The 11,073-nt window shown below is 43.8% G+C and overlaps 2 protein-coding genes across 4 annotated transcripts in view; one reads left to right on the top strand and one right to left on the bottom strand.

Moving 5' to 3' along the window:
• The window catches only part of kcnv1 (potassium voltage-gated channel modifier subfamily V member 1), a 30,683-nt gene extending 29,093 nt beyond the window's left edge, over positions 1–1,590 (bottom strand). The window contains exon 1 of the mRNA XM_030072823.1: positions 1,167–1,590. The gene's annotated coding sequence lies outside the window, so the exon portion shown is untranslated. The remainder of the gene's footprint in view (positions 1–1,166) is intronic.
• Positions 746–10,768, top strand: dek (DEK proto-oncogene). 3 transcript variants are annotated; one of them, XM_030072827.1, is made up of 12 exons: positions 746–824; positions 2,422–2,563; positions 3,125–3,223; positions 3,691–3,800; positions 3,894–3,988; positions 5,097–5,226; positions 6,069–6,392; positions 7,481–7,639; positions 7,885–7,987; positions 9,075–9,220; positions 9,461–9,529; positions 10,159–10,768. In XM_030072827.1, exons 2-12 carry the CDS (start codon positions 2,440–2,442, stop codon positions 10,168–10,170), a joined length of 1,371 nt encoding a protein of 456 aa, XP_029928687.1. In that variant the 5' UTR covers positions 746–824; positions 2,422–2,439; the 3' UTR covers positions 10,171–10,768. The 3 variants fall into 3 exon arrangements, with proteins under 3 accessions (XP_029928687.1, XP_029928688.1, XP_029928689.1); XM_030072828.1 differs by lacking the exon at positions 746–824 and adding an exon at positions 907–1,060; XM_030072829.1 differs by lacking the exon at positions 746–824 and adding an exon at positions 1,685–2,086 and having other exon boundaries at positions 10,159–10,754.
• The last annotated feature ends 305 nt before the right edge of the window (positions 10,769–11,073 follow it).

Below are 11,073 nucleotides of genomic sequence, written 5' to 3' on the forward strand. Positions count from 1 at the left end.
GAGGCATTATGTGTATGTATTAAGAAAGTTTGAAATAGAATGGTATAAAATGCACCTAAAAAGTTCATTTTTTAAATTTTAATGGTCCCCTTAGTTGATTCCTAAAACAGTAAATCAAGAGTAACTAATGTTTTTTTTTTTTTGTTTGTTTGTTTTTTTTTTTTTTAGCTTAGACAGGACTAGATTAGATTAGATTTACTTTTACTAATCCCCCAGAGGAATTTTAAATGGCACAGGAGATATAATTGTATTCATTTTATAATATTATTCCTGAAATATCCACGACATGTCGCTAAAAACATATAAATCTGACTGTACTCCTCAGATGAACAGCAACATATCCGGTGCGATATGAAGGTTTTGTTAAACACAGTTAGTTAGAGTTAACTCTACAGTTAGAGTTTTCCCTGAAATGCTACGTTTAGGGATGTCACGAAATCCTTGATTGTGACTTAATTAAGACAAAGATAACACTGAAATATAACTTGAGCTTGTAAAGTCATCAACTCAAATTAGGTAAAATTAAGCGGCTCAATCTTGAAACTAATACATTTTGAAGGAGAGTGGTGAGCTCTCGGGTAAAAACTTGAGACATATTACAAGTTTTGTGTAGGGAAGTGATAACTGATGCTCTGTTCTTCCACCTCGCGAGGAGTACCTGAACGCACCACCATTCCCTGGGCTGCCGTTGCCACGCTGACGTCACCAGGCCGCGATCCAATCAGCGGCGTGGCCGCCGCGGTAGTCCCCGCCCGGCACAAAACCGCCATTTTGAAAGCTCCAAACAAAAAGCAAACAAACGCAGTTCCGCGGTTCACAGCCAGGTAAACTTTTGCCCGCTTGTTAAATCAGCGCACGTGGTGACAGTTTGCACGTTTGTCAGGTTCACGCTGAGTGTGTTTTTGACAGGCGGCGTCAGATCGTAAAACCCCCCGCTCGCTGTTTTCACACATTATTACAGCAGGCGGGCTAACGCCGTGCCGTTCCGTTAGCACGCCGCGGCTAGCTGCGTGCCGCCAGCCTGCCGCGCTCAACTCACCTGGAAAGTGCATTTCAACAGGTAACCGTGTGGGCTGACGGCCAGGCGGCACGCAGCCGGCGGAGGAGCATGTTGCTGTGTGTTTGTGCTGTTTAGCGGGCTAATCTAAACCCTGACACGAGCTAACCTGTTTGAAGTGTGCGGACAGCGCGCCAAGCAGAGGCTCTGTCCCCGGAGCCGCGCGGTTTCTCTCCGGGAGATCAGCCTCTCCTCCGCCTGAGGGCTCACTGTGGCCGGGAGATCAGCCTCTCCTCCGTCTGAGGGCTCACTGTGGCCGGGCTGCCTCTCCTCCGCCTGAGGGCTCACTGTGTCCGAGCTGCCTGTCCTCCGTCTGAGGGCTCACTGTGGCCGGGAGATCAGCCTCTCCTCCGTCTGAGGGCTCACTGTGGCCGGGCTGCCTGTCCTCCGCCTGAGGGCTCACTGTGGCCGGGCTGCCTGTCCTCCGCCTGAGGGCTCACTGTGGCCGGGCTGCCTGTCCTCCGCCTGAGGGCTCACTGTGGCCGGGCTGCCTGTCCTCCGCCTGAGGGCTCACTGTAGCCGGGCTGCCGTCCGCCGCCTGCGGGCTCACTGTGGCCGGGCTGCCATCCGCCGCCGGGCTCCGCTACCTGTTGCCACTAAAATGAATCATAATTTAACGCCACATGTTAAGAGAGCAGCCGTCCATCTGTCATCGCTACCAGCCAAACTCCCCTCACTGTAACACCTGCTCCATGATGCGTTCAGGGGCTGCTGTTCGCCATGCACATCCATTAACATTCACTTTAAAACCGTTTCAACCTTTAGATTTGGCTGGACTGCAGTCACCCTGCACTGAAGCGAGTTAGAGAGCAGGGCTGAACCATATCCTGTCATCATATCATTATCTAGAGATGAACATACGAGCTATTCATGTCTAAAAAGGCAACGACGTGGACGGTCAAATTTAGGGTTATGGGTTAGCCTCAGACAGAGGAAGGTCTGTTCTAATCAGTAAAATACTTTATTAGGTAAATGCATTTTCTACGTCCTTTTGGTATTCAGCTGTTTGAAGAGTACTCAGTTTATCAAGTAAGTGTGAACCCATATTGTATCACTTTTGAGAAACTTAGCATAAGTATTCAAATATCAAATTTTGTCCATATCGTGCAGTGCCATCAGAGAGGAGTGTCAGTCCGTTTTTTTTTTTTGTTTGTTTGTTTGTTTGTTTTTGTTTTGTTTGTTTAAATGAAGCACACATGAGTGGATCATCTCTCTGCTGGATCTACCAGAAGAGCGTTGGAGGTCACACTGTTCAGTTTGGTTCTCCTGTTTGCGAGGCTTTAGATAAACAAGGGAAAATCACTCGGCTCGACTTGATGAGGGGATCAGAACTGATGCAGGTGTGCTCGTCTTTCTCTCTCCAGGGTCAGTAAATAAACAGAATGACAGACGAGGCCGGAGCAGATGTGAGTGAGGTGGCCGAGGAGCCGATGGAGAGCTCCGCCGTGTCCGAGGAGGACGTGGAGGAGCAGCCGAGTCCCAAGAAAGGCTTCGGCAAATCATTTGGTAAACAGACTGACATGTTTGTTTGTCGTGTCTTTAGTATTTGAGCCTCTCTCCTCTTTGCTGTTTGCTTTGTTTCTCTTTCTCATCCTGTCCCTCATTCTTCCCGTTCTCTTTTTAATGTTTTCACATCATGTGATGGATTTTTTGTGTCTGCGCTGCATCTTTGCCTTTGGCTGCTGGCTTGATCTGGTCTCCCTTGACAATACGATTTTTTTAATCTCTGGAATTTCACCTGGTTAATTAAAGTAAAATAAAGCTGATGCTTGGTTCCTCTGCTCTGTCCTTAACAGAGAGACAAGTATCTTGGTTTGATGTTAGTTGTGTTGTATAATGAGAGTTTTAAAGCGATATGATCCAGTTTAGTCACTCTCAGCAGGCATAATAACTCTGTTTAGAGAGCGTCTTAGGCCTAAGCATAACAAAACAGCAAATCATGAAAAGTGCAGCGATCCTGTTGGTTTCTGTCTAAGCTGCTGGAGCTGAATCGCTGCCCGCTGAGTGAAACCAGCGCTGATGATCATTTCTGACTTTGTTTCTCTCCTCCTGGTTTCCTCGCTGCAGCTGTGGCTGAAATCATCGAGGGCAAGAGGGCAAAGAAGACAATTGAGCGTCTCAATTTCCAGATGCCGAAGCCAAAGGAGAAGCTAAAGATCGAAGACGGTGAGATCATTTGTTTGAGGATGAAGAGCTCTGGTGATTTGTGGGATAATCCCATATACAGGAGGTCACAAGAGTCATAATCCAGTATTAGATTTTGACATGGCACATTCACGTTTTCCGACTGCACAGTTTATTTATTTAAAAAAAATATAGAAAATTGTCTAAAATATGAATTGAATGAAGTTGTGGTTATTTTGATCAGAATCAGCCCAGATTTGGTGCCTCTGTGCTGAACCCCATTTCTAGCCCATAACTTAAACAGCGTTTCATTAAAAACAAACTTTCACTTTATCAAATGTAGTTTTTTTTAAATGTAAATGCTCCTTTTTTTTTTGTCAAAAATCAGTTAGTAACAGCAAATTATAGGGAAAAAATAAGTCAGTGTACGTTGTAATACATTTGCTGTTTCAATATTGAATTTTTCTTTAGGCCTAATGAACAAACCTTTGAACTGTCCCTGTGTTCAGGTGGAGGGGACAAGTTAGGGGACATCCCGCGCACCAACTACCACATCGGGAGGATGAAGCCGGCCGACCTGAAGCCTCTGCACACCATCCTGTTCGACCGGCCAGGAAAGGTAGAGACACACCCAGAGTCTTTTTCTGACTCTTCTGACGACTTTAATGTGTTTGTTTCTCTCTAACCGAGTGGCTGTTGCTTCTCCTGCCAGATGGCCACGATGAGGAAGAACATGCGTCTGTTCAACGGCTTTCCTTTCGATGCGGACAGCGAAGCGTACACCAAAAAGAGAGAGAAACTCCTCAGGTACGTTTCTACAACGGCGTGTCAGGGTCAATGTAGGGAGAAAAAAAACACATTAGGTTGTCCTTTGCCGTGTCTCAGGCCTGCAGCTGATCCCCTCAGCAGATTCTACTCTGACATGGGATTCAGGAACAAGGAGATCCTGCTGATCTGAGCCCAGAATCAGCAGATTGTTTTCTTCTGAATCGGCCCAAGTCACTGCAACGTCTCTTCAGAGTCCAGATGCTGAGGAGGAGGTTGGGGTTCTGGACAGGAAAATTTGTGACTTTATAATCTCATAATTTTTGAGTTTTTTTCTCGTAACTTTCTGACTTTAATCTCAGAATGTCTGAGTTTTTTCTTGCAAAATTATGAATTGGTAATTTTAATTTTTTTCTCATAAATGTGTGAGTATTTTCTCATACATTTACCACTTTAATGTCAAAATATCTGAGTTTTTTTCTTGCAAATTTGTGAATGTAATCTTGGAAAATCTCCCGACGCTAGCCCTAATACGCGGTCGCACTGAGCAGAGGACAGCTGGAAGATGCTGAGTGGTGAATGGGTGGTCGGCATTATTAAATCCCTCTTAAACCTTAAAACCAGGTTCAGGCTGATTTCAGGCGTCAGCAGAGCCCTGAGCTTCACACTCTCAGACACTACAGGCTCACATCTGATGACCCTTAATTATATGTTTTCACATCAGTATACAATATCGAAAAAGTAAAACTGATTGTCCCACCAAAGCGCCACCTACAGACCAAAAAGTCCTCTAAGCTTTAAGCAGAGACATCTCAGCCTGTAAACATCATATACCAAAAAACAAAGACAGTAATAATAATAATACTAATAATGTGATGTCATTGTCACTGGTGACTGTTGTTTTATTTGTGACTTGAACCACACTTTAGCCGCATCTGTTTGTGCCTTTCTGAACATTCATGATTGATCCCTTGAAAACGTCTTTGCACATTTTTAGTCATTTACTGGTTGCAAGTCAGTGCTAAAAGTTACATATGAATGTAAAGAGTACAGAGGAGCTGAAGGCGATGTGAGCGCTGAAGACTGAGCCGACATGTTTGTGTGAGCGATCAGCGCCCGCTCAAACGTCTTTGTCTGTCTTGGGACGCAGGACTTCGTCTTTCACCAACTCCAAGCTGAGAGGCATCTGTAAGGTGCTGGACCTGGAGAAGAAGGGAACCCAGTCCGACCTGATCGACAGGATCCTCACCTTCCTCATCGCCCCCAAGAACAGCGGCAAGGTCAGTGAAGGTTTCTTCTTTTCTTTCTCCCATCTTGTCCCAGTGGCTCTTACTTAGAGCTTTGAGCACTTAGTGCCTTTTTCAAAAGATTGTTGAGATTAAAGAGAAATTGAACAAAAATTAACTTCGGCATTGAGATTTAAAGGAATACTCAACCAAAAAAATACACATTTTTGTAACCATGGGTGCCCCGAGTTGTCTTGAGTCTCAGATGAAAGCTCAATAGAAAGATAGAAAGATTTTTTCCCACCCGTAACGGCCAGTGGTGATACCAATATGAATTTCTGAAGAATTGAAATACTAAAACAGGTGCAAAAGAGGTAAATTCTAAACAGAGTAAATGCCTCAGCTTTTGGCTTTGTATTCGCGAGGCAGTGTTTCAGTCCTGCTGCTCACTCCGGCGTCTCATCAGGGTCTGACTTCCACTTGGGATGTAAAATGGATGTAATTACCTGCAGTTAAACTGTCAGTAGGGAGCGAGGAGCGGCAGGACTGAAAACACGGCACTCAGCAGACACAAAACCAAGACTTAGAATACCCAAAGCACCAGCGCTACATTAATTTATTCATTTATTACAACACCCATTAACTACTGCAGTCGCAGCAGCTGCTCCACACAAAACAGCTCAAACGATACAAAGACGTGTGAAAAGAGTGATTTAAAAATGATAGCAAGTAATTAGGGAAAAATCATAAAGATACCCAGTATGCCTGACACAGTTACATTTAACAACTGGACTAATGCCATCAGTCAGTGGATGAGTTTTTCCTTATAACATAAAAAGCATGCAGTTTTTCCTCATCAGTTGTGTTGCAGTAACTAAATTCTCCGTCCTCGGCAGCCTCTCTCCAAGAAGAAGAAGAAATCGAAGAAGAAACTGTCGGGCAGCGACTCGAAGTCCAGCACCAAGAAGAAGAGCAAACCGAAGCCCCGGAGCTCGTCGTCGAGCCCCAAGAAGGCCAAAGCAGGGAGCAAGTCCAAGGCCATCGTCATGGACTCCAGCAGCGACGACGACAGCGACGAGGAAGACGACAAGGCCGGCGCCGCCGCCGAGGCCGAAGGCTCCGACGCCGAGGACAAGCCCTCGGAGAAAGACGAGAAGCCGTCGGACGAGTCGGAGGAGTCTGCGGAGGAGGAGGACGAGGAGGATGAGGACGAAGACGAGGTGAGGCTGTGCGGGTTGATATCACAATAATGCTTCACCCAGTGATATTTTTTGATAAACAGTCGTTAGAGATATGGGAATGATGACCGAGCAGGTAGAGGTAAACAACAGAGCAGCTCCAGCATCCTGTTACTGTAATGTTGCTTTTCAAACCCGGAAAACACAGCACTGTCATGTCACAACGTTATGATCGTCTTATTTCCCAGTATCAGTTTAGTATGAAGATATTTCCCAGCCCCGGCTGAATGCACAGTGTCTGCAGTGGCAGGTGAATCTCAGACTTCACTCATTCACCACTTGAACTTTTCACAGCAGTCAGATGGTTTTGCTCTGCTGGCAGGCGAGGCCTCAGGGTCAGTGTCCACAGGATCAGTCACGTCCAATGAGTACATTTATGTGCACACCATATCCTGATTCAGGTCAATATTCTGGTTAAGGTCATATTCTGAAGGTGTTTATATGCGCTGCAGCAACTGGAATATTCTGTTCAGTGTCTGTGTAAGCAGCTGTGCAGTGCATTCTGGTAGCGCTGCATTTTAAGAGACGGGATGTCACGCTGAGGTCCCTTCATTTGCATAAAGCTGAGGTCTAGGCTACTTTATGCAAATTAAAAGAGCCGCCTGTGTTAATTTTAGTGACCTTTGGTGACCTTTCCTCAAGTGCCAAACTCAAACCAAAATATCAGCCCTGCACACGAGACATCAGTAAATGTAATTATCATCAGCATCATGAAGTACAGAATGCCACCATCAGTCTGTATTTGCTTTGGAAGAGTTTATTCTGCAAAATAAAGTCAGAAAAAAAAACTTGAAAAAAGAAGAATCTGGTGCCTTTTGTAAATTTAGCTGTTAAAAGATAAAATTACACTAATACCCATTAATCCCAAATATTTTAGTGATATTAAATGATGAGTTTCAGACTTTTTTTTTTTTTTTTTTTTTTTTTTTACTGAACTTCATTCCTTCATGCTTCACAGGACATTGGTTTGATAAATCCTGTGCCTGGTCTTGTACGGCAAAATCACGCTGAATTTTCTTCACTTTGCCATTCCAGTTTTTAACCCTGAAACGTTTTGTGTTTTTTGTCAGTCCCCCAAATCAAAGCCGGGCAAAGGAAAGGCTGCGCCCAAGAAGTCCGTGAAAAGGCCGAGGACACCATCGAAAAAGTCGGCGCCTCCTAAAAAGAGGGCAAAGAAGGACGTTTCAGAGGAGTCTGAGTCTGACGCCGACAGCGACACTGATGAGAAGGTAAAAATCCACACAAACTCATTTACAGTCACAAACATGTGGATGACTTTTATAGTTATTTAGGATTCATAATGGTGAGGGGAACAATATCAGGCAAAAGTCCAGTGACCTGGGTTTGTTGTAGTGTTGTTCACCCAGTTCACCCATGGGAGATCATCAGTGTCCTCTGCTCTGACAGGGAGAGCGGGTTAGAGCTGGGTCAGGCTTGCTGTGTTGGATAGTGATGTTCCTCTGTCGTCTCTCAGCCCAGGAAGAAGGCGGCAGCCAAGAGAGCAGCTCAGGCCAAACCGGCCGCCAAGACCAAGAAGGCCGACAGCAGCAGCAACAGCAAGAAGACCGCAAGCACAGGTAGGACAGGGGCTACCTCCACCGTCCGATAAGTGTCTGTCATCTCTCTGACACACTGACGGCTTCTCGTGACAAGTCAGTGCAAACGGCTCCCACCTGAGATTCAGTATGTCGTCCCAGTCACTCCCACCTCCTCGTTTGTGAGGAAGTAGGAAGCTAAGTTAAGTTACTGTAGCTAATAAGGATGTAACCATGAACCGCAATGCAGTTAAAAATCGATTTTTTTTGGGGCCACGATGTACGTCAAGGAACATGGAAATGAATCGCGATGCTCTTTTAGACCACCAGAGGGCGTATCATATTCACTTTGTGAAACACGTTTCAGTATGTGACAGTGTCACGTATTTGACAGTCACTGATTGAAGGGAACAGAAATGGATGCGGTTGGGCCAGCTGTAAGTCATGCAAGCCTTTCTTGAGCCATGCTGCATTACCTGAACCATTTTGTATTGTGTTGAATGGTGTTTAGAAGTCCACCATTCATTTTTTGTTATTGAAGAAGGGATTTACATCAAGCTGCTGATTGTATTTGAATTTTAAAGTAGACTGGGCTACAGTCTAATGTACAGATCCCATGTCCAGCTTTGTTTTTTCTAAGTGCAGTAGGCCTATTTCAAATAGTTTTTTTCAATATTAAGGTGGAATATAACTCCAGCTGGCAGCTGTTGCAGTGAAACTTCAACAGCTATAGTTCCTCTTAGGTACAGTTTACGATAAATGCAGGTACTGAGAATTGAGAACCTAATGTGAAGTTCTGATGTACACCAAGTGGTCTTTCAAAAAATTTCATTTTGGAATTAAAAAAAATATTTCTTGGCTATATAATTTGTCTTCAAGTTCATGTTAAGGGAATCATGATAAAATTGCATTACATCGTGAATCGTATCGCATTGTGAGTTGAGTGAGGCTGATGGAATTACTAAGAGAAGGTTGAACAGTTGCAGTGGAGCTTTAATGCTCCCTGAGGACTCACCTGGTAGAGCCCAGACCCCCATGAAGGCTGACTCACTGCAGCATCCTGTCTGTCTCTCTGCCTGCCCGTCTCTCTCTCCCTGTCTGTCTGTCTGTCTGTCTGTCTGTCTCTCAGTGACGGAGGACAGCACAGATGACGACGAGCCGCTCATCAAGATCATTAAAAAAGCTCCGTCTGACGAGCAGCTGAAGGAGACGGTGCAGAGTCTGCTGAAGGAGGCCAACCTGGAGGAGATGACCATGAAGCAGATCTGCCAGAGGGTAACACACACACACACACACACACACCCACACACACACACACCTGCTGACGATCAGTATATACTTATACTCTGGCTTCGTTTCACCCTACATGTATCAATACTGAAATAATGTGTCAGGCTTGGCATCATATTCATTTTGCTGATGTGAGCTCAGGCCTGAAGGGTAACAACGTGTGTGTGTGTGTGTGTGTGTGTGTGTGTGTGTGTGTGTGTGTGTGTGTGTGTGTGTGTCTCTCAGGTGTACGACACGTATCCAGACCACGACCTGACCAGCAGGAAGGACTACATCAAACAAACAGTGAAGTCTGTGAGTATCCTATTGCAACACACACACCATCAAAGTGGAATGGTGATTCAAGACATTTTTCTCTGTGTAAAATTCCAGAAATCCAGTTTATGAACGTATTTGCCTTTTTTCCTCTCTTGGGCTTAATTGTCCGTTTGGAGGGGAAAACACTTTTCATTGATAGTTGTACGTTTTCAACACTTTTCCCCCCGAGTCGCTCTGTTTTTACCTTTCACATCAGGAGAGTTGAGCCACATTTTCAGGAAAAGAAGCAGCACAGAAAGTTAAGCGGCTGAATCCTTTCTGCATCTCCCGTCTTCCCTCCCATGATTTAATCCAAATGCTTTCAGCACGGCCACAATCATTAGGGTTTACATCGAGAAGCGGTATTAAATCGATGCCGGTTCCTGATTGGTCAGTACCAAAATATACAGAGAGACAGACACAAAGCCACAGTGATTGTCACAATTCACTGAATGTCCCTTTAATTTAATTATTTAATTTAATTAATCCCTTTTTTCTACATAATCAATCAATTAATTAACCAACCAAGAGGGAACCACATTTTAGTTTCGCTGTGCAACCTGTTGTATAGTGAGAAATAAACTTCCTTGTATCCTTGTAATTGTTTTTTTTTTCTTGGCTCACAGCTCATCACCTGAACAGAGGAGGAGGAGAGAGACGCTCCAAGAGGAGTCACCGACGGCTCTTTTTCATCTGTTTAGACTTTTCTTTTTGTACATCAGTGTTTTATACTCGCTTTAATGTGGTGTTTATTTTTTTATTTTTATTTTTTTAAATATTTTTTTTATGTCTAACTCATGCTCGGGCTGCTGGCGTCCACAGTCTCCTGGGTGAAAACGTTCCTCGATGTGAACTTTGTGCTTGGGACCAAATCCAAGACAAAGTTTAGATTCATGGAAAAAAAAAAAAAAAATTCAAAATCAGCAGGAATAAACTTTTCTGGTTTGTTTTGTCGACCGAAGCGACAGCGTGTGCAGGATGGAGGCTGAAACGCTCGACTGATGGAAGCCGCAACTGTGTCAGACCCGTTTGTTTTTTTGTTTTTTGTTTTTGTTGTTGTTTTTTTAAAATTAGAAATGACGTGCCACCGGTCTGCTTTGCCTTGGTTCAATTTGTTGCTGTTGATGCAGAAGACAGCTGCTCTCCCCCGTCAGCACATTACAAAAAAAAAAAAAAATAATAATTAATTAAAAAAAATCATTAATTTGCTTTGACAGATCTGGGGACTGCAGTTTTTATTTTATTTTAATTTTTTTGTAGGAGCAATTAAATCTTTACATTTAAACTCGCTGTTTTTCCACATCTCTCATTTTGATTCATACAACTTAACATTTTTTTTCTTTTCTGTATGTAAATTTGTACATATGTTTTTTGATTAGGTAAATCTATTTTTGATTAACACCCATTTAATTCATTTTGTCTTATCACTGAAAAAAAAAAAGTATTTGGCTGTTCCTGATTTCTTTTTTTTTTTTTTTTTTATCTCTAGATTGCTCTGTTGAACAGCTGAATCTTTTTGGAACAATGTTAATTTCACAAAT

Source organism: Myripristis murdjan, chromosome 16, assembly GCF_902150065.1.
Source record: "Myripristis murdjan chromosome 16, fMyrMur1.1, whole genome shotgun sequence".
Lineage (NCBI taxonomy): Eukaryota > Metazoa > Chordata > Actinopteri > Holocentriformes > Holocentridae > Myripristis > Myripristis murdjan.

Excerpts from the sequence above, each read along its gene's own strand:
- dek (XM_030072827.1), top strand. The coding sequence starts at position 2,440 with ATGACAGACGAGGCCGGAGCAGATGTGAGTGAGGTGGCCGAGGAGCCG. Across the intron at positions 3,224-3,690 it reads GAAGCTAAAGATCGAAGACG|GTGGAGGGGACAAGTTAGGG; the intron begins GTGAGATCATTT and ends CCCTGTGTTCAG. Across the intron at positions 5,227-6,068 it reads CCCCCAAGAACAGCGGCAAG|CCTCTCTCCAAGAAGAAGAA; the intron begins GTCAGTGAAGGT and ends CGTCCTCGGCAG.